This window comes from Micromesistius poutassou, assembly GCF_964030765.1.
Source record: "Micromesistius poutassou genome assembly, chromosome: 15".
Taxonomy (NCBI): domain Eukaryota; kingdom Metazoa; phylum Chordata; class Actinopteri; order Gadiformes; family Gadidae; genus Micromesistius; species Micromesistius poutassou.
Genome location: NC_140285.1, coordinates 3,615,597 through 3,642,995, shown reverse-complemented (window position 1 = coordinate 3,642,995; position 27,399 = coordinate 3,615,597). Strand labels below are relative to the sequence as shown.

The window sequence follows — 27,399 nt, the reverse complement described above, 5'->3', positions numbered from 1 at the left end:
ACAGCTTTAACAATAGTTTACCTGTTTCAACACTAGTGAGTGAATATTCACAGTTCTTCTCCATTAAACTGAAATCAATAAAAATGCACAAAGAATAGCCTTAATAAACAAACTTCATTTAAAACGAGGGCGCTTCTCCTTGCCGGGGGTCTTGGGCTTGAGGTCCTTGGTGGCTCGCTTGTACATTTTCTTGCTGTCACACTGCAGGAGGTGGGGCACTTTCTTGTGGCACACAATGTGCACCAGCTTCAGGTTGTCTGTGGTGAACAGCAGGCGGTAGAAGTAGGTGAGGTTGATGGCGCTGCTCTGGTGGTTCTGCACGGCGTCCACCAGCGCCGGGATCACTGTCCTCTTCTTCTCAATCCTGCTCACACCAGAAGGAGAACAAGATGGCGATGTCGTTAGCGTGTACCTGGAGGCATTACTCAGCAGGAAAACATGGTGTAGAAGACTACCGTTCTCATCCTGAATATACAGTAATCTTACTGATGGCTCTTATGCTGAGGAGAAGGGGTCGGTTTGGTCTGTCGGTTTAAGAAATGTAAAGAAGCAGGTCAATGGAATTATGGCACTTTCAAGAACACATAGAAAAGACCCCAAAATTATTCTGCAATTAAAAAGACCAAATCATATACCCAAGTTAATTTTTTTAAATATTTGTTTGACTTGGAACGCCGACTGTTAGTGCTTGTGAATGTACTTCCTCAAAGACGAGCTTACCTGTGATCCAGGTTCCATGTGCTGAAGATGATCCGGCTTTCTCGGTTGCCATAGGGATTGATGGAGTGGAGGGACTTGCATAGGTCTTGGTCAAAAGCCCCCTAGTAGGTTGAAAATAATGTTAGAGGGGGACAGTGAGAGGCTACAGGGTCCTAACTTTTTAAGACAGAGAGGGAGCGAGAGAGACTGCGAGGCTCGTTATGAGTTCCACATGGTGTGTCACAAATTGTTGTTTTATTACATAATCAATCTACAAAGAATGTTATTTACGAGCAGAAATTTTGAGTTGACTCTTGCGTACACCCTAGAGATTTCAAGCTTTTAAGTTAAGACGGATGATTAATGATGAGCACATTTAGCAGCCAAATGCCAAAAAGGGCAGCCCGCTAATACAAAGCGCTGCTCCGGGGGTGTGAGTGTGTCACCTGGCAGGTGAACCAGCCCTGGGCGGTACACAGGCGGTTCTTCTCCTTCTCGCTGCGGTCGAAGTAGCGTCCGTTGTACCTGTCCACCTTCAGGAGGTCTGTGAGGTCGCTCGCCGTCTTGGCAAACTCCTCCTTCACCCTGGGCTTCTGGATGCTCTTTGTCGCAACCTCCAGCTGAGGAGGATGAGAAGGATGTGGTTTACATGCATTAGAAAGTCGATTATGTTCTGTTCAAAGGGCGGCTATTGTACAAAGTCTCTCCCTTGCCTGTGCACATATAAGCAGTGGATTGGTGTATATCTGGTGGCAGAATTGGACAGCTGAAACGTGGCATGACTTGATGTAGTTCTGTTGTGAATGTAAAACAATCCGATGTAGCTCATCCTAAGTGTTTAGATGACAAACAACACCAGCTTTTGGTGTTGTTTGTCATCTAAACACCAGCAACACCAGCTGGTCAATGTATATATTTTTGTCACAACACCAGCCTGGTCAATGTATATTTACTTGACTACTTACTAGTTGGGTCTATACTGCATGCCATGCCATGATCTAATTGACCCATTATAAATGTTATGAGCTACACATGTTGTTCCCTACTGTGAACCGGGTCTAAATTGGGTCCTGTGTGGGACTGTAGCGCTGATAATGGAGTGACTATGGATGTTTTCCTAAACAGAAACATTCATTTTCTGCATAGCCACTACAAAAACAAAGCCACTACAACAGTTATACAAATGTGCAGTTTGATATGTGCGAATTGCATATCATAAGTCAGGATATTAGGCAGACTTCTCCAAAGCAACTTACAAGTGATACTGCAACAGCAAAAGCGTACAAACCAAAGTATTTGCAAAGAAATGTACACCAAAAAAGTAACATCTAGCTTTAGGAAACAGAACATAATGCGTTTTTGGAATATCATGTTAATGAGTTTGGCATTTACCTCCTTCACATACCCCCGGATTCTGCTCTCACAGTTGTACTTCATGTAGGCTGACTTGGTCTTGAAACGCGGGTCCACGCCTGAAGTAAGGAGTCACTTTAAGTTCAGGGCTCGCCTAGGATCAAGGCACTCAAGATTGTATTACATTTTATTCAAAGGGCTGTTTTAATGGCACTTTTACACCACCAACTCTTGCATCAGGTACTCTTGCTCTCACTGCAGGGTTAACACAGGCCAACCTCATTCATTACGGCTGTGTTCTTTTTATGAATGCCAGCGAAGTAAATACACACAGTCCATACTGGGACCCATTAAATCAGACGTTTATGAAATGAATGTGCCAAAATAAAAAAAAATAAAAAGTACAAACAAGAACTGGGTTGACTGGCTTTTTCACAACTTTTTCCCCTGGTACACCCCTATTGAAATGACCTATGTGATGAGGCTATAGGCCGGCCCTTCACCTTGAAACCACTCTTGGTCGTCTTCCCTGCTCTCCACCTCTGAGTGATCCTCCAGGGCGAGCAGCATGTCTGCCAGCATCTTACGCCGCTTGGCGGACCGCTCATTGGAGAGGAGATCCTTCGCCGCCTCAAGGAGCAGGCTGGACGTCCGGTCTGTGCTCAGCAGCCGAGCTATGTCAGCGGCGACTGAAAAGCACAATGGGGAAATGTAGATTAGATAAGGAAACGTACAGTATGCTACAAATAAGAACCCCGCTAGCGTTACCTCTCAAAACAAACAAATACGTTGTACTAAATATATGGTCACCAAGTGACTTCAAAAGTGACTTTACTGGGTTACTTTACATCCGTTCCACGCTTCGTCTCCCGAGAGCAGCACCAGCTCCACGTTATGCGGTAGAGTTTTAAAGTACTCGTCCGTCACCTCGGTTCCGTCATCATACGTGCAAACCCGAGCGCCTTTCAGCGACTTCTGCGGGGAAACAAGAGGGTTCAAATGTGGTTTTAAGCCCGCGGGTTGTTGTTGACGGACAGACGTCTTTTAACCCGAATGAAAAGATAAATAGATGCATATAAAGTCTTACTTGTAACAACTTGCAACCCTTTTTGAGCAATTCTTTCAAGTCTTTGGCGGCCACACCGTACTTATTAGTTTCCCCGAAACTCCTAAGTTTCACAGGTTTAATGCTCCCGAGTCCGCACATCACCGCGGTCTGCTTCCGACACAAAGTAGTCCCATACTACTACTACTACTACTGAACACACCCGCAGGGCTGCTGGTAGAGAGCCCTCCCTCCCCCGGCAGACTGTTCAACAGAGAGGTGTTCACACACACCAAACATACTACATTGTTCTGCTTCCGTCGGCAGGTCATTGTTGGGTTATGAAAAAAAAAGGAAGGAAGTATAATAACTGTAATATCTACCATGGGTGGTTTCACGATATTCCCATGGGGTTGTTGAGTTTTTTCACAACCGAACCAGTATGTAGTATGTTTATTATATAGTAATGAGGACATCAATGTTCACGATACTGTCGAATGCTGAAAAACTTGTTTGTGGATGTATTTCACTTCCAAAACAGCCATACCAGTTATTTTGTTTCCATTGGATCTTTGGATATATAATACAATTTGTATCTTCGATGCATGTAATTTGTGCCACCAACAATGGCCACTAGAGGGCGGTACATTTTTATACATCCGTTTACCGGCCTATTAACAACTCAGAAGAAGAAATCCATAACAACCCAAATATTGCCATAGCAACGTACGCCAAGCCACGGGAGAGACCAAGGGAGAAGGGTCCCAATACTTATCCATAACTATTTAGTATTATATACAATTCGCACATTGGAAATAGGGTACATATTAAAATAAGGAGTCAAATAACGAACGAAGATATATTCACAACGTAGCTTGATATGCATGTTATTGTTGCTCGAGTATATATTAATTATCATGATAACACCCACGAATCGAATAAATGGTATGTGGTTACAATATGGCGGCCTTGAGTTTGAAAATATTTCGGCGTTGAAAACACGTATACTGTCGAACCGGGTTGTTTTAAAAATAATAATTTAGGGGGGTAACAATGCCGAATTCATCTGTCACATACTTAATACAAGAATAACAATAAAACATGACCTGTAACACAGAGAGCTGGAGAGAAGTCTTTGAGAGAGCCCGGGTAATTCCCCCGCACAGCCAGACAGTACGTCAAGCTCAGGAGTCTCATCTCACTGCATCTCACGGCTTTCAAATCCTCCTAAACCGTGTCGCTGGACCTCACATGCAACAGGTATATTTGTGTCTCCATATCTCATTTTATTCCCCCGTGTGCCTAACGGTGCTGTTATATAAGCAATGCCACTATAGCTTTCCGTTTACCATATCGTGATTCGTTTTTTCTAATCTGTTTCTCTCTCCCGCCCCCCCACCCACCCACTCCCACCCACGCCCACCCACACCCACCCACACAAGACGGCTGAAGCGACATCAGAGATAGACCGAGGTGTCACTTACCAGTTGCGAGTGACTCTGTTTGATAGAAATCACCTGCACTTCTTCGGGAAGACATGGAAGAGCTCCCACCAAAGGATGAAGGCCAACCACAAGATACAGTTCAACGAGGTAGCTACGTTATGCATGGCCCCATCCATGATTTATTAATTCAGGTATCTGATTGTTGTCCTCATTGGTAAGATGCGTCAATCATAATTCCTACATGCTATACATGTATGACTCAAATTAATTGTAGCACTGTAAAAGTTGAGATGGAATACTTCTTGATGTACTTCTTGTAAACTTTTGATGTAAGGGGTACGATACATGGTGATCTGATCTTGCTGATGGCTTGGGTAGCAGGCTTTTTTTTTACCCCAAAAAGAGGTTGACCCCAACGCACCTTTGACCCATGCCTGCGTTTCATCCCACTGGTCGAATGCATCAAAGTATCTTGGCCTTCATCTGATTGGTGAAGCGCTGTCCAACCAACAACGCTACTTACATTTAGTCAGTCACTGACAGTGACCCATAACTGACAGTGACCCAGGATGACAGAGGGTTGATGCTATTTGCCACGTCACAGGGTCGGGGTGAAGGCCCGGAAGTAGTTTGGCCTAGGCCTGGACGATATTGCTGACCCTGTGTGAACTAGCATCAACCATCCACTGTGTCTATCCTGGGAGTACCACCACCCAATTTTCCAGCTCACAATAACTAGCTTACCATAGCTATCGATATTTGGGTGGGACAAAACATAGCACGGATTACCTACAGGATTTGAATAATTATTCTTTACTTTCAGTAGAAATCCCTTGTAAACTAGAGTCTTGACTGTGTTATTATTCTTATTCAAACAACCTTTTACCTTATTTATTGAGGCCTTCAGTCCATTATATGACTCAGGAAATTGGCTAACTAAAAAATATATTTGTAGTTGTCGTCGTTACCAGTTCCACCTCCTCTATGACAACAACCTGTCTGTTGCCTGACGACCAACCGCTTCTCTGATGAAGCACTGTGGTGTTTTCATTTCAGACAGGTTGGCCTTTAATTGCTTCAATTTGTCACCGCCACACAGTTTTCTGGCTACTGTGATTCATACCCTGCAGTAACTATGCAGTACCCTAACTCTGCAGCGCTCTGCAAGAGTCTTGAGAAATGTGTTGGCCTGACAATGCAACACACACAATTTCCATTCCAGGAATGAACCCATTTAAACGTGGCTCCTTTATCCTTCATATAAACAATTGACTTCATGTCTTGAATGCAGAGCAGACGCCTACAGATGCCTCCATTTTGTTCTACCCAAGGTCGTAATAATTAGCAGTGAAATACAAGCATCCCTCCTCATATTGTTTGAGTGTATTGCCGTCATTGTGTACGTTTCCTCTCCCCTTCTAAACCAAAGTAATGATAAGGCAGACCCGATGAAGGCCGCGCAACGGGGGCCATGTATTCATCTCTCTATCAGAGTGACGGGGATACTGGGTCACAGCCAGGAGTTACAAATCCAGACTAGAAGAAGACATTCTCACCTTAAAAGACTATGACTCACAAGGCAGTGGATGTGTTGTACAGTGAGAGGTTCATATCAGGTTTAAGTTGCCTTTCTTTGCCTCGGTATTTAAATGTGATATCACTTCATTTGATATTTTCAATAATTTGTTCAATTATCTTATTTTTTTATTTTTCATGAATCCCAACATGGAGAACTTCTACCTGCTCTTTATTAATCCCCATTACATTGTGCTGTATTAATTATTTACAATTATACCAAAAAGAAAAGAAACAAACAAAAAAAATCTTTACCCCGTCTTCAGAAGCACTCCTTAAAGAACACTTTGCCAGTGCTGAATGCTGCCGACTGCATTGTAATCGCCCCCACTCACCCCCAGCCCTCAGCACGTTATTCAGATCTGCCGTTTCCAAAGCGGCACACGTTGTGCTGGTTTAGTTGTTTTCCCTCCATTGACCCATTCCCCCATTGCAGGCGAACACTAAAAACAAACCTTCTCCAGGACAATTAAGGCATTGTTGGGTCCTCTTAACCCTCCACTTTGTAATCAACCCAGATTGCATTAGTCTGAATGATACGTGAGTGTATTCGCAGGCTTACGGCCCCAAAGCTGTATTGTGAAACTCCAAGTCAGCACTCTGTTCAGCCAACTTAATTATTCTCTCATTAGTGTGTTGTTGTGCGGTACATGTTGCCACGGACAATAGGCTAAATGTGCAGCGTATAACTACGCAAGCAGAACTACAGTCTCTGCATCCTCTTTTCAAGGATTCTGGCACAAAATCTCTCATGAATGTTGGCATTATGGTTTGCCAGCACCTGGGAGAGAGAGGTGTTGATCGATAATGGATCTTCTGAGAAGCCCATTAACGGGTCCATTAAGAGGGGTTTTAAACCAACACACACACACACACACACACACACACACACACACACACACACACACACACACACGTGATTAAGTACTTGGATTAACAAAAAGCATGTTTGACATAGTGACATCACAAGTGGGAGTGTCCACCGAGACGTACACTGGATAGATCAGTCTACAAGCCTACCCAGTGGACTGTAGCAACTTGTAGACTTATTAGCCCTTATTCATCATACGTCTAGGTGGACATTCCCACTCTGGATGTCACCAAGTCACAGAGCAGGGAAGATTTTGCATCATCTTCATTTGGCTTATCACATTCAAACCGGCAGGTGAAATAGGGGCCCTTTTACTTATCAGCACTTTGGTAGCAAATGGAGTAAATACTTTATTCTCCCATACCTTCATGTCTGTTGCATTTTCTTGCAACTGATCTGTGCTGTCCAATTAAATCAACCTGTTCATGAAAAGCGCTGCGATATAGAAGTTTTCAATTTCCTAATGTTGCTGGTTCCCCATATTACTTTTCCATTACCATTAGGACTGGAAGGGGAGACTAGAGAAACAAATCTTTGATGGCAAGATATTGAAAAGTGGGCTTTGATGATGAAATATGCAGTTACAAATTGGAAATTGGATCAAATATAGAGGCTGCTATGGCTGGGAGTGCCAAAGGGAACATTTTCATTGATTCATGCGTTGTGGTGGGCCCACGAGATGGGTATGAAAAACCTACTGCCAACTTTCAGGTGCATCTCCTCCCATTAATTACGTTGTTATTTTTTTCTTTGAACATTTTTTTCAATCCTATTGGTCATTTAATAACCATGCGATCCCCTTATATCTTCCTTATCAATCCTCAACAAGGTCTCATCCTCTCAGACTCATACTTTTTGTAACATTCTGTAGTCTTTCATCTGTATTTCGACTGTTCTTCTGCATTTCCTCCGTGTTCGACACTTCTGGTGAACAAGTCTCGTTATTACCTCCATTTCCATGACTTACGTTCACAACATTCTCAATTGCTAATTGTTCTCCTCTCCCAGCTGCGTGTAATAAAGACATAACGACTTGTGAAGTTGGACCTTGAATCCTATCACTCGTCATGTTTTGGTAAATAATTAACATCTCACGGCCTGTTGTTTCTGTAACGGCTAATCCAAAGGGCCGGTGTGGCACGTATTGTGTTGTCAGTACTGCCACACTGGCAATCTAGCTTAATGGAATATAATGACTTTAATGAGCTACCAGCTGTGTTAGCCTGCTTGGACACCTGCTTCAAAAAGGCTAGTTCTGCTAATCCTGGAGATGGCTTCAGTGAGCAAGGGCCCATAAAGCTTGCTAGTTGAAATTCTCAACATGGCTCTCTCAGTCCGGCAAAACAAGACAAAATACGTTTTCTACGATAGCGATACCGCCCCGATAAGGATTGTGGGTCAGAGGTTATCACACATACAATTCATTCCTGTCCACCCATGGCACCCCACTTGGTGTGTGAGCTATCTCTACTGGGAGTTCAGTGAACCATAAGGGGCACTTCAATTGGGAGAGGACGGTGGTGAAATGCTGTTGTTTGTTCATTCATAATGGGGTTGTGAACACTGTTTCTATCTCGTTTGGGTCACGACTTGCTTATTTGTCAGCCAGCGGGATTGCAATACTTTGAGGGGTGACAATTATCTCCTAGTATGATTAATAGCCCTGATTTGAGGTGGCTTCCCAACTGCGGAAAACAAAAAACGTCCCTATAACCACCCGGTCGAAGACTTTAACCGTTTTCTGTTTACTTCGCTGCGAGCCTCCCTCCACTCTGTCCCCCGTTCACTACTTATCCATGCAGATCTGGAGTCGCTCTTTGCAAATGTTGTCATCTAATCAGGGCTAAACAAGCCCGCCTCTTGTGATGGTGTCAGGGAGCACAGAGGCAGGCTCTGGAAAGAGCAATCTCAGCAGGCTTTACTCTGGGTAAACAGAAGGGGAAACTCAAGCTGTGGAAGGATAGATTTATGTGTACGCCGTGGCGTGGCTCTGTACGTCACAGGCGTAGCCCACTGAGTCTGCCGCTAGCTGCACCTCACCAACAATGGAACTACACGCTAAACAACGACCATTAAGTGGTGTTGACGAATGACAGGGCGCTCAAGGGCCGACTCGGCCATCCGCCCCATTATTTAACAAATTTAAACCTTTTTTAATCAAGTTATATTTGTCAACAAAGAGCACAGTGATTAATTACCATTAGGGATGCTGGAAATCGTTCCCCACAAAAATGTATTTGCATCTATGTCCAGGTGCTGGGTGATAATTCAACATTATAGTTAAAATACTTTTTGATCACTGGCGTCACATGACGTTGCCACTGAATTAATATATTCTCATACAGTGAGAGAAAATGTGGTCGCCTTGATTAATTACGGTGATAAAAGGTTGAGGTATGTTCCATTTGAAGTGTTCCAGTTTGTCAAATCAAACCAAATGACAATTTAATGGAAGTAGGATGATAAAACATGGCATTATTAATTCATGGAGAAATATTAGTTGTGTTTATACAGTGACTAATAGTGCTAACAAATGATCCGAGCCCTCAGCAGGTATTATTCATTATTTGTCCTCCAAAAGTTCTATCCATGTTAAAAAACAACCCCCCGATGAAAGTGTCTGAACCCCACCTAATCCCATGCTCAAATGGTATGTTTTATAGTGTGTGTGTGTGTGTGTGTGTGTGTGTGTGTGTGTGTCATCTCATCTCAGACACGGGTGTACCACGGGATCCATCCGTCTCTAGATGTAAAACCGGCTGCCGAAAGAGGTCTCGTCTGCACACGCCCCACCGCCGATGACTCACGGCCTCCGTGTGATTTCCCCCGTCTCCGCCCCGCTGCACGTGTCAGTCCGTCCGTCCACTTCCTCCCCGCCTGTCTTCCGTTTGATCTTCTCCAGTGTTCGGCCACGGCGGCAGGCAGCCCCCCCGGCTTTGATCCGACATAATAGCCGTGGCCCACATGAAACCCTTCCCCATAAGCATCCAGGGCCCATTAGCCACCCCAGCTAATAACAGGGACACCCCCCATCATATCCTATCAGGATGATAAAGTGAGGGGCTGAGCTCCGCCCCCTCCTGCCCAGAGGGGGCGGAACGAGGCCAGGAAGTGCCGCACAGGCGCTCTTATTGGATTTGGCCTGGTGTGCTCGCAATCGTGTTGATGTTTATGAGTGGCAAACTGCTGTTTGATTTCCTGGTAATGTTGGATGAGTAGTGGGGGCGGCAGAGGGTGGGAGCTGTTTCCCCATGCCACCGGGGAGTGTAGAACGAAATTGCAAACATTCCACCCCCCCCCCCCCCACCACCACACGGCTATGATGGATGAGTTTTAATATGAGGGGGAAGACGACCCGCTAGAACCACCAAACGAAATGAAGAGCTCCGTCTCCTCCTTCATTTCTCCTTTCTGCTACGATCTGCTGCTGCTGCTGCTGCTGCTCCCCCCTCTCTCTGCTGCGTCTCTTTCTTCCAGCGCCGTGCTTAAGAGAAGCGTCTGGACGTTTGTGGAGGCAGGGGTGCACATAGCCAGCTATGAGGTCACATGGTCCGGACCTCTAAAAAATGTTTTTAAAGCTAAAAATAAAATTGGAAACGTAAATACTGCATGCTTAATTCAGTTTAGACTTTGGGACTTTGTATCCGCCTCGTGTGACGTTGAGTAGCATCCAGCTGCAACCTCGGGGCCGGGGCCATATATATATATATATATATATATATATATATATAATTTTATTCTTAATAAATTATTATTGTGAAATTGAACAAGAAAAATTTACGTTGAAAAACTCGAGTGACAGGGTGACTGTGACGCAAAACGTTGCAAAAAGCCGAAAAAACCGGACCTGCCACACAACAGGCCCTGGCTCCGGGGCTGCAGCTGGATGCTATTGGATGACCCCCCCCCCCCCCCCTCCCCCTCAGCAAACCTGAACCCCGGCAACTGAGCCTCACCGCATCGCTAACCCTGGCTACGGCCCTGTGTGCTGCTTGCCTTGATATTCTGGAGTTGTTATCGCAGATGTCGGAACCAGAACTCGGATCGAGGCTCCCTCTTTCAGTCAGAGCGGCTTCAAAAGCAGCCTTCCTGCACTCCCCTCATGGAAACATGTTGTGTTACCAAAGCCCTCGTTCTGGAAGCTCCATGTTGCAAGGTGGAAGCGAGAAACCTCAAATTCGTCTCATTTCCGAGCACTTCCATGTAGCCGGGGTAGAAATCGCAGTCCTCATGACACCTTTTAGCCTTGGGTTCTTGGAACTCTGTCATCCTGGCTCTTTTTATTCCATCTTCATATCTTATTTGTCAGTTGGTCCCGTCGGGAGCGGTACCATCGGTGGGCACAAGAGGGCACTGTTGGGCCGTGACGGAGGCAGTGTCAAGATGCCGAAAGTGAGAGTGAGAAAGAGATAAGGGGGGGGGGGGGGGGGGGAGGCGAGAGAGACAGGGAGAATGTTCATCTATCCACTCTGCCTCTCTTTGTGATCACTCCATTTTAGCTCTCTGCCTTCGCAGGGACCCAGTGCCTTCTTCTTCTGCTGCTTATCCGCCATGCTGTTCACCTGAAGGGCTTCTCGGAAGAGGGCCCGACAAGGTTGGCTTGTTGGTGTGGCCGCTTGCTTTCCAGCCAAGGTCTCCCTGCCCACACTGGTGTCTCACACACACACACACACACACACACACACGCACACACACAGTCGCACACACACAGTCTTGTGTGTACAAGAGTCCAACTTTATGGCAATGCATCGAAGTGCAAAGCAAAGTGCGTGGATGGCATGTGTGTGAGAATGGGTCTGTCAGCCCTCCCAACGGTTTTGCCCTATAGCTTCTGGGTTTGCATCTAACGAATCCACAACGTTTATTCTAGGAGTGTGTGTGTGTTGCTGCATGTTCACCATGAGAATTCATCCGTTCGAAAATCCACTTCCTCATCTTCATCGGTGTAGCCCTTTATCTTTCTCTGAGTTTTGTTTGAATATTCTTTTGACTTCTTTGATGCACTGTACCGTGTGACTTGTTTGCTGTTGCAATGTCTTGACACAGTTGTGCTTTAAAAATAACCCAACATCATTCTTCTGAAAGACGCCACAACACCCTCCTGAAGATGTTTTGTACTGAGACTTTCTTAGGTATGATGAGTAAACAAGTATTTCAGTTACACTTCTTCTTCCAGTTCCTGTCCCAATTTTAACCTCCCGCTTTGTCTTTTTATTGCCTGTTCATGCCTGGTCTCTCTGTCTGGCCCTGCCTCTCTGACTCGCTGGATCCGTCTGGCTGCAACATCAAGCTGATCTTTCCAGCCCCTTATCGCCGTATGAGCCTGGGACGGCGCGACATGTCCATGTTCAGGGGGTCTTGTTATCAGGTGCACCCTGGGATCAGGGGCTGGATGGAGGCCTACCCAGTGGGGGCCAGGGCTTCTGGGCTATCGACGAAAGAAACCATGAGCTCCAGCTTGATCCAGATTACTGTGGAAAAGATTCAATATTTGTTTCCTCAAAATATAACATTTAGCCTCCAGACATCATTTCGGTCCTTTGATCAGAGCAGAGTTTGATCAATGGTAGTCCATGTTACATGGCAAAAAAAAGGCAGAGATTTATTTTCGAAACTTTTTCTACCCCACTATCAACCTGGGCTTCGCCCCTTTTTCTCCTAAATCCAAAGCAAGCTCTAAACATACAGCTCTACTGTGACGTTGTGACATCAACTCTTAGCAACAATATTAACCAATAGGATACGTGATGGAAACGATTGAATCATGACTAATTACCGTCTTTAACAGGCCATCGTTACACGTCCCACTTCTCCCTCTTAATGCGGCGAAATGATGGAAGCGATGAACAACCCCCAGTACCATTTATGCCAGGCTCTGTTTAAGTGTTGGAGGTGTAAGCCTGTGTCTCCGGTATCTAGTGGCTGCCAAGTGGAGAGAGATTGGCGTGAATTATGGATGGGTAGAGCATGGTGGGCCTACCTCGCTGTCCTGCTCCGCTGGAGATGATCAATATTTCAACTCCTCTGGGAGGAAACATGGCGCGAAGCAGCTGTTCCTAAACAGTTTTACACAAGTGTGTGTGTGTGTGTGTGTGTGTGTGTGTGCGCACTCAGGCACACACAGGTGGAAGCTAGTTATTCCCAGGCAGGGGAATCACACACACACACACACACACACACACACACACACACACACACACACACACACACACACACACACACACACACACACACACACACACACACACACACACACACACAGTGGTCACAGTAGTTCCCCTCTCCCCTGGGATAGAAAGAGACGGAGAGGAGATGGAGATGGATGGAAAGAGACACGTATATGAGGAGTCCGGGAGAAATGAGGAGAAATGGGGAGTAAGGGAGAGGAGGAGAGATAAGGGGAGAAATAGAGAGAACGATGAGGCGAGAGAGAGAAGTAGGTAGAAACAGAGAGGGAGATATATTCTATGCACACCATTTTTCATGGTGCACTCCACTTCTGTCGTTCCCGACGTGTATTTCCTCTGGGTTTTGACTTGTCACTTCCAATCCTACCCATATCGCAGTCCAAGGACGCCACGCCAGGAGAAGACTGTGCTCCTGTCTTCTCCTCCTTTTACTTATTGATTTATTTATTCAGCCGTCCGGTCTTTATGATGCCTTCATGTCCAAGCAGAGACAGATCCACTGTGGCAGATTACTTCTTTATTTTCAGCAGGCATGTGTCAGTTGATGCCTGGGTCACGGTGACGCGTCGAGGAATCTCCATCCAGGAACTTATTTGCTGTTACTTGGCAGACGAGGATGTGTGTGTCTCTGAGTTGAAGACCGTCGTGGTTCACGCAGTCCATGTCCACGGTCGTCTTGTCCTGTTTCCCAGCTATTTTGTGTTGATCGTTTTTAATGTAGATAAGCCTGACCTAGAAGAGGGGTTGTGCATTAGCCTTGGCTAGATACACTGCTTTCAGCACATCTGTATCATGTTTTTAAACATCTTTGCATTGTCCCTGACAAATAACAAATGTCTTTTTTATGTGTCCCCAAAGTGTAGAATATAAGCCCCTCGTTTGACCAGCTCTGGGTGTTTTGGTTGGGAAATTGTGTTTTGAATGGTTCAAAAGTATTTGTTGCAATCAATCTTTCTGAGGACAAACAGTGAGGTCGGCGTTGTCTGGCTGCCAGGCCTTAAGCACTCTACATCCTGCCGTAAATAATAACGAGTCAAAGTTGTTTTAATTTTTGTTGTCGGAATTCACCAGGAGCTCTGGTTTATTTTGAAACCAAGGTATTAATCAGGCACTTTAGAACATTGTTGGTTCATAAATCCACATTTCTCTGGAGAAACGCTGTTCAAACACGAATCAGGCTGACTGTTGTCGGCAACAGTTTTAAACATTCAATTTGTCAAGAGGCAAATTTGTTTCTGCGGATCATTTGCTCACAATCAAATTGCTTTGATCGTTCAAAGTTGCAGAGTCCGTGCCGGCTATTAGGGCGGCCGAGGCCTGGGAGCGTGAGACTCACGTCTGGTATCGCTGCCCCACACCTAGCGCGAGCGCCCTCCGCTTGTATGCAGACTGATCGTTGAAGTCCATTACCGAATAGCTTTCTTCAGCTCTCGGGATCTCATTCGGTGGGAATCTCTTTTTAATTGGCGGCAATTGAAACCGAGGACAGGAGCTTGTCAAAACCGGTCCCGTCAGCGTTCTATACACACAGACTAAGCCTTCTTTTCTTTCTTTTTCTTGTCAGGAGACTCGCACAGTGTTTTAAATCTATTGGCGTAACAAAAGCCGTACAGCCGTCATCGGTGGAGCTGTAGCAGGTGTGCGTGTATATCTTAGCATAATTGCGCTCCCTTCGTGGGTCACGTACGCCTTGTGAAAGGTTCTCGCTTGGCGCCACGTTAAATAAGGCCCCTGCTGCTCCCAGCGGCTGGCCCTCAGCAGGGCTGCGTCTGGACCGGTTTATACGGCCGCCTAATAAAGACTTGCTGATTAATCAAGGACTGATATGGGGGACGTGAGACCCCATATGGATATGTAATGTAAATCGAAACACCTAATTAAAATGAAACAATCGCTGGGATCCATCAGCTCCCCATCCCCTCTCTTGTAGATGCCCGCCCCAGTGGAGGGGTCTCTGCATGCTGATGTTCAGCCTGCCGCCAACTAGGCGATTGAGCCATCGATTATTCAGGCGTGGCCTGAATAGCCATTGATAAAAAGATGTACACATGTCTATAAACAGCCCTCAATGACCCTCTACAAGCCAGCTTGAGTACACTGTGTCTACAGTCTTTAATTGTCCTGCCCGAGCTCCACTGGGAGTCAATGGCACCAACACTGCCAGGGTTAGGGGTTTGATTCCCAGAATGGAGCCACTCATGGTATGGTTGGAAGATGCTTGGTTGAGATAAAGGCGTCCCCCGATCATTAAAACACAGCTTCTTTATCAGGAAGTAAAGCAAGAGGTTTGGCGTAGGAATAAACGTCATAGTAATGCGAATCCCCTGGATTTTGCAAGAGTGACAAAAAACAGGACAGCATCTGTCGTGAAGGGACGTGCACGTGGTCTTTCCGTGTATCGTTTCAGTCACCGCACCTGCCGTGATTGTTTTTTTAAACAAAAAACATGGCCGACAACATCTGGGTCATTCTGAGTAATTGCATAATGCATGTAGGATATGACAAAGCTGTCCCCTCGTGAGTCAGCGCAAAGTTGGCCAGCCGCAAACACGTCAGATAGCCGACTATATCGTGGTGTCGGTTTGAGGCTAAGTGTTTTAAGAATTGTCTGTTGCAACGTTTCGGATGGAGACCGCTGCTTATGCCTTGTATAAGGCCTTGCCCTTCTGTCCATCAGCGGAGGGGTCTGGCTGACTGGCCCTCATGGTGTTGGTGGTGGTGTCGGAGGTAGTCATGGTGATGAAGGTGGGTGGTGGTCTCGGTAGCTGCGGTGGTGCTGGCGTTCGTGCTGCTGTTGGTGGTGTGCTGTTGGGCGTGCCGGATTGGAGCTGGCAGGTTCTGGAATCCCAGTGGAACACGAGCACTCATTGGCACGCTTCGTTTCGCTCCTCACTTTTTTAATTTAACGGCCGACCACTTACAACATAAGGTCCAAATTAAGGATATGTTTTATTTTCTTTCTCAACATCATTCATATTTTATGTGCTTCTGTGTTTCAAAAACATTTCCAAATCCCATTTGTGTTGTGTTGTCTTTTAATGATGCATTTTCCAGGAGGCACTTATGTTTTTATTAATGAATAATTAAATAAAACATCGTTTGATCATGGCATGGCTAATGAATTAAGGATATTGGTAAGGTTTAGTCTTTGAGCTATTCTGAACACAAACATTATACATGCATACCACTTTGAAGAGTCAACCAACTATTGTAAAGCAGACACCCTGAACTGCAAAACAAAATCCCTCCAAACTTTTTAATGCCATGGCGATGCAGGAGGGCTTTGCAATAGGGGGATGACATTTTGGGAGAATGTAATATTTTTCATGTTACGACATCATTATCTTTCCCTGATGCCGTTTGATGCTGCATGTAGCTTGTTTGGAGCTGTTGAGTTAAGGATTTCTAAAGCCTTTTATTTGTTAGAGCTTACTTTTGACTTGATATTGGACCAATCAGCAGCCATGACCGCCTGTTTGTGAAGCCCTGGTGGAAGGGACTAACATGTAGTTCCTTTAACAGCCTATAAGTGGCTCAAAAGACTAGCTGGTCCAAAAATCTCAAGCAACAGTGGTGCCCATTGACACTAAATCAACGTTTGCATAACGGTTGTATGTAAACCAAGCTGCTCCCATACATTGTACAATCTATGCAGTGAACTCCTCCTCACCTCATTCCATGTTGCGTACGGTTTTGCGCATGTCGTCACGTGACATCAGGTCACATGACATCAGGCCACATGCCATCAGACTCTAACTCTTAGCAGCCGTATAGCAAAGGCCACCTATCGTTTTTTTTTTTTTTCTCAATATCCACTTCAAGTTCAACTCTAACTTTAAAGTCCATGAAAAGGTACCTCCGAACGGAGTCTCCATTCACCACCGCCCGCCTCCTGCCTTGGGGTTCCCATGTTTCTAGCCGCTATGCGTCCCCTGTCCTCCGGTCTGTTCTCCTTCTCCGGGATGTAGCTCGTTTGTCTGTCAGCCGGAGGAGAGCCCCGGGCCTCCTCATCCCTCCTCCTCGTCCCCCCGCCCCCCCGCCGGGCCAGGGCCCGCTGCTCCGAGCCGCACGGTCCCCTGTGCTGATGACGTTTTAATGTCCTCCACAACACCAACCCACCCATCACTACCACCCATTTACTCTCCCCTCAATTGTCATGGTTACAAGGGGGGGGGGAGGAGGAGACGGAGGAGGAGGAGGCCGAGAAGCTAACAATTCTTGGCATTCCAACAGAAGACCTCATCATCATCATTGTGTTCATGAGTTTTTTGTTTTGTTGTCGCCGTGGCGTGGCGTGCCGGCAGATGCTGTGCCCGGTGGCGACGGGTGCTCAAGCTGTTTCGCCATCAACGTCCCCTGGCGATCCCTCGCCGCGCTGGGAGCTGTCGCACACTCCCCCTGCTCTGTGTTTGTTCCGAAACATATTCACAGTCGCAGAAAGCCTTTTCCCACGTCGTTATGATGCTAGGCGGTTGGAATTGAGGGTTGTGCTGATTTGAGTAATTGCAGAGGAAGATGGGGGGAGCGGGGTGAAATAGAGGGAGGGAGGCGGGAGATAAAGAGAGAGAGGGGGCGGAGAGAAAGTAGACTAGGCAGCCAAGTTCAACTATAGGAGGCTGCAAAGTAAAAGGAGAGATGCGTGGCAGATAGATGCAGTGGTGGATGTTAAGCCTTCGATGTCTATAATCCTCTTCATAGTCCTCCGTCTTATCCCTGTCTCAATTCCTCACCGAGCAAGTTACAGTTATTTTCGTTTCAAGGAGTAAATTGATCACTCAGTAGGTACTTAGTACCTTAGTACTCAGTAGTACCAATTGAGAGGGATATATACCGTATGTATGTACTGTATTTTTTTCTCAGCGGCGGTACAATCAAGAAGATGGAGGAGCGCTTGATTCGAGAAGAGTGTGACTCATCAGCTGAATCAAGGAAGTGAAGCAGACAAAGGACGGATTCTGTTTTCTTTTTTTCTACCCCAAATAAAACCAAATCATTTAGCAGAACAATGCGCCGCGCTGGATGGCAGGCGAGCGGCGAGACTGTCTTTGACCGACATGCAAATGCATTGACTAAACAAGAGAGGAATTGGGTAAACATGATAGAACATGACAGATTCCTCCATTCTTTGCTAAAGCTCTGGACTGGTTCCAGACAAGTTCACTGCTATATGAGGGGATTTGTTTGGGAGTTAAGATGCAGGAGGTAAATACATTTATGTTTGGTTTGAGTCCATGTATTCAAAATGACACGCATCTTTACTCGGAGGGGAGTTTGAGTAGGTTTTGTCTCTCTAACTAATTTAATTTGTGTTGCCTTCAGTGGGTCCAAATTAGATTTTCGTCTCACAGATCGCACACTCAGACGCTCGATAAATATTTAACTATCAGGCTCTGCCATTGTGCAGATGAAAGAAAGATCCACAAGGCCAATTTTCTCCTCCAGGATACCATTCACTCTGAAACAAGTCTAGGATTTGAACTTCCTTGTTGAACCACCTCACCTCCGCCACCAGAGGCGCTGTTGCTCACCTCGAGCCATTGAGCACCTTGCCGAGGTCGCAGGTTATGATCATAGAAAGTCCTCCTGCTGTCTAAAAGCTAAAATAACCCGGGTCCTGGGAATAGTCTAAACACCGTACTACTCTATTAATGCAATGCTCTCATACCCATGCTCTCATAGGGAGTATTAGTGCCACCCTGAAAGTATTTCCCACAAAGAAGTTAACTACTCTCTTGCATTCCCCAATGAGGGAGGGAGGGAGAGAGAGAGAGAGACCTCACCCACCCAGGCACTGCACACGGCCAGGCGATATAAAAAGTCACAGCAATTCCTCCTCTTTAATTCCTGCTCTTTCACCTCGGATGGCTGAAAAAGTCTGCCGTCGGGCCCTCTACTCTCCCTCAACCAAAAAGCACTGTAGCCTGGTTCAACAGCCGGTGTGAGCTTCCCACCATCCAGGCTTTATACAATGGACGGTGTGCCAGTAAAGCCAGAAGTGTAATCAATAACCCCTGGCACCCCGATCAGGGACTGTCTCCATTGCTGCGGATTGACTTATCGCAGCCCAAAGGCCCAAACCAGCAGGCTCCGGGACAGGTTTTCAACCAGGCCACCAGGCTCAGGAGGGATGGGCACTGACGGCCTGTTGCCTGTCTGCCTGTGACACACACACACACACACACACACACACACACACTCCGTTACCTACCTTCAGCCATTGTTCAGCCGTGCTGCTATATTTAAAACGCATGCAAAGCAATGGAAGCGCGCGCCATCTGTGGCGAGGTTGAGGCGTGGAACAGTGAGAGCCCCCCCGTGTTTCAGATGGATGGCTGTGTGATCATAACCAAAGTGTACAGCTCCCGAGGCAGGAAGAGGGCCTTCCCCACCACACACTGGGCTGGATCAAAAGGTATCCCCACGGTCTCGTACAGCAACACTACTTTTCGGGGCTTTTATTTCGAAATTGACTCGTGCAACTTAAAGAGTAATTAAACAGAGGAAAAAAAACCATTTAAATTTAATGTCACTGCTGTCGAATTACATCACTTTTTAAAAAATCTGTCCAAGCGTTGTGGATCATTGTAGCATGAATCAATACTGGGGGTTGGCTGTTATTTTTTGGGGATTTGCATTGCATGCCAGAGCAGGGAAGGGAAGCCCAAGGCATCTGCTGGTGTTAGAACTACAGAGGGCTCCCTGAAGCTCTGGCTGTCTTCCCTTAGAGACAGCCCCCCCCCCCCCCCCCCCCCCCCCCCCCCGCTTCCCGTGAAGAATGCTCTGTTTCCAGGCGTTGTAGTGCGCTGGAGTGGACATAAAATGACTTTAGGGGGGAAAAACTGTTATTTATTCATGGAAAGAATATATTTGGAAATATTTTCTATTATTTATATTATCTATTTCCTTTTATTTATTCCCCAACAACGGATACACGTTATCGTGAACTGTGCATTTTGTATAGTGGCATTGTATGCATTATCCACTTCGCTGTCGATTCACTGCGCCTTTGATTTCACCTGGCCAGGTGGTGCACGCTGCAGACATGCAATTCTTTGTCGAATGAAATGCATGTGTTGACTGAGTCTGAGTCTGAATGTTTTATACGAAACGGACAAATGCATTTGTTAACCAAGTTGAATGTTGTATACAACACAGACAAATTCATGTGTTATGTACGAGAGCCCAACCGATCTACCGGTTGGCAGATTTTGTCGGTATTGTATTTATGCACCGGTATGAAAACTTTAGAAAAAGATTTATAAATTGAATTACCTCTTTATGAATCCTCAGCTGTGGTGGCTGAACCTCTAAATGCTTTGACAGAGCACATCCACGTAAACCCTCCCACCACTAACAGTTTGACATCATGTTCTGAGTGAAGGTTAGGAGCTCCTCCCCATAAGGCTAATTTGTTAATTTTTCTCATGATTTCAATGCGATGTTGCTGTGGCCACAAGCATTGCTGGAGGGTGATCAGCAAACACAAAGGAGCTGCTCCACCCCAGGATACCACTATATATAGATTGAATAAAGGCCAATATATCTATATTTAGAATATCAGCCGCTATATATCGACAGCATACATATCGGTATGGCAATGACCCCTAAAATCCAGTATCGGGTCAGGCTCATCCTAGGGATCACAAATGTATTTGCGGTCTTGAATCCTTTTGGGGGTTAGGACCTGGGGGTGGGTGCTTCCAGAACTGGAGCGATCTCATGTAACTGAACCTAGGTCCGGACTGGGGTTAGGTGGCTTGGTTGTTGACTGTTCTTTCAAACACCGCTTGTCTAGTTTCACACATCCCTCCATCACACCACCTTCACCTGGGGAGGAATCTAATGTCTAATGAGGAATCTAATCTTCTCCCCCTCCCTCTCCCCTCCTGCAGATCATGTACCTCCATACGTCTCTGCGCGTCCCCGCCGTCATGGCGGTGGTGGAGCTGGTGGCGCTGTCAGACAGGCCAGACGGCTCCCAGCAGGCACTGGGGTGCGGCTTCTCCGTCCTGGAGATGTTCGCCGGCAGGGGAGAGGAGCAGGCGAGCGCCGGCGGCGACAGACGGTGATTAGTCTCTCTGCTAATTACGCCGTCCAGGTGATAATGATCACATTAGGAGGCGGGCGGGCGCGCTTGTTCCGGACGCCGCTACGCGTACACTGCACGAACCGGAACCAGGCGGCTGTCGTACAAACCATTGGGTTTTTAGTTAAAAGTCTCTAAACGACTGGCGGGAGCTCTGAGATATGGAGTTTGGGTGGAGAACGGGGGAAAATCAACTCAAGCTAAGCCACTGGGTTTGTGTTGCCCTGCTCCTGATTTAATTTGATGCTATCACATATTAATTATTTATGTAGCCGGTTTACACGTTCTTTGGGTGAATAAAGTTGCATGCAATTGGAACGGATGACTTCTACCATGGTTATACACTGCTGTATAATTAGCCAACCCTACAAAGTCTACGGTGGCATACTTTTTGTTGTTGATATTGTTATGATGTTCAAAATGTAAAGTTCTTTTATTTTAAGTTTAAAAATTGTTCTCATTCTATACTATCGGCACTCGTAGATACACGTTAACCTTTGCATACCTCTTTATCAAACTATTTTCATACAAACTACTTTATATTGAGCTGTCTCTCTCTATCGCCTACCTTTATCTTCTTTTTTTTTTCCTGTTATATTCCAGACTGATTCTTCACCATGGGACACCCAGAGAGCTTCTTCACCCCAAGTTCAAGGGTGCTGTTGATTGTAAGAATCTCCTCTCCTCTACCTACCTTTTATATAGGCAGCACATTATGCAGCCCTCTTGGAGTGAACACTGCTTCCATTTGCAATGTTCTTTGTTATTCCAAACCGATTGCTTCAGCTAATCCTGCATAACCGTTAGCATTTAATCAATCTCATATTGATGTGTGTTTTGTTGCCACCTACCAGTTTCTCACCGGGAGTGATTAATTCAGTGATTAATTATTTAATTATCAAGACTATTGCGATGAACAGCCGTCGATTATAGGCGTTCATAGGTGTCAGAGCTTTGCATTCATGGCTGTACGTCAGCGATTCTGCTGTCCCACTGATGACCTCGTAAAATTTAGCCTACTTGCGAACCTCCTCGGCTGGGCTTTCTTCGTCGGCTCACTTGTTGGCAGAAAAGCCTAAGCGGACCAATCGCTGTCTGTGTGGCCGCGCGTCCCCCCGGGGCGGGCGACAAAGAGGACCACGGCGTGCATGCGTACCTATGGTGGCTGTCTGACGCAGGAGTACCAGTTAGCCTGAAGCCGTTTCCACGTGTCACTGAGTTGTCCCCGTGCAGACCCAGGAGGTGTCAGTAGTTGTTCGCTGATGGCTGTCACTGGGTCTGATCTCCTCGAGTCTCCCTTACTTACCTGACTTACTGCTCAGACACTCATGTGGAGCGACGTGCCGTAGACCCAGACACGGGTCGATACGGCGCGGGTAGGTGTGCGACGGCACGCACCCGCAGGTGGATGGAAGGACGTCTCGAGGACGTCGAAAGCCCAAAAACCTTCCGTGTCTCTTAAAACAGCACGGCGCCGTGCTCCATACAAAACCGCAAAGCGAGTCAAACTTAGTTGCTTAGCAACGGGTTCCGCTCCAACCAGAATGAATCGATTGTCAGAAGTTGAAATCGTGGAGTTCCAGCTAAAACTTTGATATCGGTTTTGCTACCTCCACTGTTCTCTGAAGGGGCTATCAATGACGGGGAAGTAGTGTGTGTTTTAAATGGCAGGAAGGGGCGTGCATCTGTTGCGGTGTGAATAACACAGGCCGGTGAGAGAGCTGGGCTCCTGTGTTGGCGATCATGTCATATGAATATTAGAGGAGCTTCTCACAAATGGACTCTTTGGCCCTGTGAATAATTCACTGGGACTAGTGTTCTACACTGTGAGGCCCGCTGGAGTGTTCTGGTCTGCCATGCCGTCCTCTCTTCACGGCCGGATGTTATCCTTCTCTCTGTTCGGTCCACCTCCTCTCTCTTTGTGTGTCTCTCTCTCTTTCCATGTCACTCACTGTCTATAAGTCCCTCTCTCACTCCCCTATACTCTGTTTCTTTCTTGACCTCTTCATGTATTTCCTCTCTCTCGCTGTCCCTCTACCTTTCTCTCTCTCTCTGTGCCTGTTCATTCTCATCTCTCTCTAACTATTTTCGTCCATCTTTCGTCCCTCTCTGCTCTCTCTCTTTCTCTGTACGCCTCTCTTGTCCCTCTCTCTCTTTCCCTTTATCTATGTCTCTCTATACTCTACAATAGAGCATACATGTTTCACGTACGTGCAAAAACACTCCCACCTTCAGTACACCGATTGGCTGCATGTGTGCAGTATCGGAAGCGTGTTTCTAACTCATTTTGGGAAAAAAAAAACCGAGAGACAATTGAGAGATACAATTTGAGGCAAGAGTTGCTTGTACTGGGAATGCACCGTGGTTACCTTCCTGTTGCCATGGTTACAGCTGCTCCGTTGCGCGCTGGCAGCCAACTAGAGAAAACAATAAAGCAGCAAAACCTTGACACCATTGGCATCTTGGCGCTGCTTTGCAAATCTGTTGCGGTGTGGGGTAGGAAATTAGATTTGAAGTACAATATGTAAAGCAAATAGAGGGCGGCAAGCTGTGAGGCACTTCAATACCAGCCTGAGAAGAGTGAAAGGGAGGCGAAAGCGGAGGAACAAGGTCAGCCACGGGTTCAGTTCCTCACTGAAGAATGGTTGCCTTTGGTAAAAGGTTGCACATGTTTATGTTAGACGTTGCATCTTTTTTTCCTGTTTCCTGTTTGCTACCTGTCTACTGAAACTGAGGAAACCAATTTAAGGAATCCTTAATTTATCTGAAGAATCCTGCATTTGGAATCAACATTTCTGTTAGAAATTTAATCAAGATACGATTAGTCATCAATATATTACTTATACTTTGAAAGAGTTTTGTCCCTATGTCCTGGTGTTTGCAGCCTAGTAGGCCTGTAGGCTGAAGTCCACCATGCCACCTAAAAATTCAAACAATACCATTGAGGAATATGTCACCATGGCACAAATGCGTGAATTGTTGGATCAGCAAAAGGACTTCTATAGAACCTTGCTTGAGCAACAGGAAAAAAGCTTCAAAACATGTGTGCAGATCATTGTTGATTCATCAAACAGGAGGGTTGACGACCTGGCAAAGCAGATCTATGACTTCAAGGTGAGTCTAGAGATGACTCAGAATGAATTTGATAAATTTAGAGACTCATGTAAAACTTGGTCAAAGAACTATATCGAAACCAGGACAGAGTTGGATAAAACCAGAAATAATCTGAATTCAATCCCAAACAAGATGGATTATTTAGAAGGTCATTCAAAACGCTACAATATTGTTGTTGATGGCATAGAGGAATCTGAAAAGGAAAAAGCATCTGAATCTGAAGGGGAAGTCCGAAAACTATTCAGTGAAAAGTTGAAACTGGATCATTCAAAAATTGAATTGGATTGGGCTTTCAGGACGGGGAAACAAGAATCATCTCAAAAACCCAGACCAATAATTGTCAGATTTCTACGACTGAAGGACAAGATGGCTGTTCTGGAAAAAAACTTTTAAAAGGAACAGGCATCTACATCAATGAGGCCATCTGAGGCCATCCGACTAAAGAAGAAAGAACTACTCCCAGCCATGAGGGCAGCAAGGGAGAGAGGAGATATTGCATATCTGAGATATGACAAACTGATTGTCCATCCACCTTCACAAAAACAACAAGGACAATCAAGCCAGCCAGCCAACCCAGAGTCCGGGCCACTAAGTTCCACTATCTGTTTTCTCAGGTGTTTTAACACACTCTATGGACAATAACAAATCTGATTTTGTTGGTCAAAGTTTTGACCCTTTTGAATCAGTTACAGTTGACTCTTATTGTGCTGATGTTGATCCTGACACACTTTTTTTTCATCTTTTGATATATCTAAACTGTGTAGCTTTCTCAGTGAAGCAGAATTTAACAGCATATGTGACTATCTTCCGATACATTCTCTACTTTTCATTTGAATATAAGAAGTCTTTCTAGGAATTCTGATACATTTATTCATTATTTGTCTCAACTTAAACATGAATTCTCTGTTATTGGGTTATCAGAAACCTGGCTTACAGAGGACTTAAAGGAAATATTCAAATTACCAAATTGCAACTCTGTTCATTGTGTGAGACAGATTAGAACTGGGGGGGGTGTATCGCTGTTTGTTCACTATGATCATATATTTAAAATAAGGCCTGATCTTTCTCTGAAGTCAGATACAATTGAAGTGGAGTCTGTGTTTATAGAGCTTGTGGGGCTTGTTGGATCTAAAAACATTATAGTTGGTGTTATTTACCGCCCTCCTGATCAAGTACTTAAAGATTTTAATGAAAGTCTGGAAAATTGTCTTGATAGGATAAATAGGGAGGGTAAAAAATGTTACATCCTTGGTGATTTTAATATTAACCTTTTTAAACAAACAGACACCCTAACTGATGAGTTTCTTAATATTCTAGTTATTTTTTTCCTCTTATTTTTAAAGCTACAAGTGCCTAGACTTGTCAGATCATTTCCCTATTTTTCATTTATCTAAAATAAATATTGGTCAAATAAAAAAACATGATAATTTAATGCATAAAAGGATTTTGTCTAAACCAAATATACTCAAATTTAAAGAACTACTTGCCAGTGTTTCTTGGGATGACATATATGAGGAGGAAGATGCTGAGTTGGCATATGAAAAGTTCATGAAGGTTATTGGCTCTAGTTTCAACGAGAGTTTCCCTTTTGGCAAGTCTAAGAAACTTAGTAAAGATTTTAATAAGCCTTGGTTTACAACTGAATTACTAAAGCAATTAAGGAAAAATAATAAACTTTACAGAAAGTATATTTCTAATCCTTCTCCTCTAAATTATGGTGTGTACAACTCATATAGAAATACTTATATTCACTCTATTAGATCTGTAAAAAAACAATATTTTAGTGAAAAATTTGAGCGGCATTCAAGAGATATTAAGGCAACATGGAAAACCATTAACCAGCACTAAGGCAAAATTCCACTGCAGAGTTACTTACAGAGTTTCATGATGGTGAAAGGTCTCTCAATAATCCTTTGGACATAGCTGACAAATTTAATGTGTTTTTTGTTAATATTGGGCAGGAATTGGCAAACAAAATCTCTTATTGGAATGGGAGTCCTTTGGACTTTATTCCAAAGATATATCCAAAGATTTCATATTTTAAGCCTCCTGACTTTGAGGAAATAAGTGAAATAATTGATCAACTAAAAACCTCATCAACTGGTCATGATAACATTCCAACTTTTCTTGTCAAGGAGGTGAAACAAATAATATTGCAACCACTTGTCCACATTTTCTCTTTGTCCCTGAAAACAGGCACTGTGCCCCAGGACTTAAAGATTGCCAAGGTTATAACCTTTGTATAAAACAGATGATCCATGTTGCTTTAATAACTATAGACCAATATAAATTTTGCCTTGTTTCTCAAAAATAGTGGAAAATTTGATTTACAGAAGGATTATCCTACATTTAGATTCTAATGCAATTTTGTATAAACATCAATATGGTTTTCGTAAAAATCATTCAACTTATATGGCACTTCTCCACTTGATAGAAAAGGTTACTTTGGCTCAAACTAATAATTAATTTATTTGCAGTATTTTAGTATAGACTTGTCAAAAGCATTTGATACTGTTAATCATTCTATTTTATTGGGAAAATTACATAAATATGGCTTTCATGATCTTACATATAAGTGGTTAAGTAATTATTTATCTGATCGAAAGCAGTTTGTTTGTGTTCAGTGTTGCAATTCTAACATGGCTGGACTACCCTGTGGGGTTCCACAGGGTTCTATTCTTTGACCTTTATTATTTTTAATCTATATTAATGATTAGGCAAATGTTTGTAATGTTTTTTCTCCTATTATGTTTGCAGATGACACCTTGATTACTTCACATTCAAATTTCGATATTCTGATATATCAAGTAGACTGGGTTAGCAAAAAAGTAAATAAATCAATTGGGATAATAAGGAGGATTAGTCATCTCATCTCCAGAAATTGCCTCCTCACCCTTTATTATAGTCTAATTTACCCATATCTCTCCTACTGTAACATAGTGTGGGCAAGTACATTTCCTACTACCCTTCACAAAATACTGGTCCTTCAGAAATGTTTTGTTAGAATTGCAACCTGTTCTGAA

The 27,399-nt window shown here is 44.8% G+C and overlaps 2 protein-coding genes across 3 annotated transcripts in view; one reads left to right on the top strand and one right to left on the bottom strand.

The window, feature by feature from the left end:
- Nucleotides 1–57: 57 nt before the first annotated feature.
- Nucleotides 58–3,302, bottom strand: dffb (DNA fragmentation factor, beta polypeptide (caspase-activated DNase)). Of its 2 annotated transcripts, XM_084480211.1 has the most exons (8): nucleotides 3,140–3,302; nucleotides 2,901–3,027; nucleotides 2,556–2,741; nucleotides 2,092–2,171; nucleotides 1,146–1,319; nucleotides 721–821; nucleotides 487–524; nucleotides 191–364 (listed from the first exon to the last, which is right to left on the bottom strand). In XM_084480211.1, exons 1-8 carry the CDS (start codon nucleotides 3,257–3,259, stop codon nucleotides 342–344), a joined length of 849 nt encoding a protein of 282 aa, XP_084336337.1. In that variant the 5' UTR covers nucleotides 3,260–3,302; the 3' UTR covers nucleotides 191–341. The 2 variants fall into 2 exon arrangements, with proteins under 2 accessions (XP_084336336.1, XP_084336337.1); XM_084480210.1 differs by lacking the exon at nucleotides 487–524 and having other exon boundaries at nucleotides 58–364; nucleotides 3,140–3,291.
- Nucleotides 3,303–20,767: 17,465 nt separating this feature from the next.
- The window catches only part of nphp4 (nephronophthisis 4), a gene marked incomplete at its 5' end in the record, with an annotated part of 135,139 nt that continues 128,507 nt past the window's right edge, over nucleotides 20,768–27,399 (top strand). The window contains 3 exons of the mRNA XM_084479769.1: nucleotides 20,768–20,797; nucleotides 21,069–21,241; nucleotides 21,866–21,930. Of these exons, the coding sequence (XP_084335895.1) occupies nucleotides 20,768–20,797; nucleotides 21,069–21,241; nucleotides 21,866–21,930 (268 nt within the window). The remainder of the gene's footprint in view (nucleotides 20,798–21,068; nucleotides 21,242–21,865; nucleotides 21,931–27,399) is intronic.

What these genes read in the sequence shown, in the direction of transcription:
- dffb (XM_084480210.1), bottom strand. Translation starts at nt 3,259, where the DNA reads ATGTGCGGACTCGGGAGCATTAAACCTGTGAAACTTAGGAGTTTCGGG. An exon ending in CGACCAAGAGTGGTTTCAAG is followed by an intron (nt 2,172 to 2,555) that starts GTGAAGGGCCGG and finishes TCCTTACTTCAG; the next exon opens with GCGTGGACCCGCGTTTCAAG. An exon ending in ACATGGAACCTGGATCACAG is followed by an intron (nt 365 to 720) that starts GTAAGCTCGTCT and finishes TGGTGTGAGCAG; the next exon opens with GATTGAGAAGAAGAGGACAG.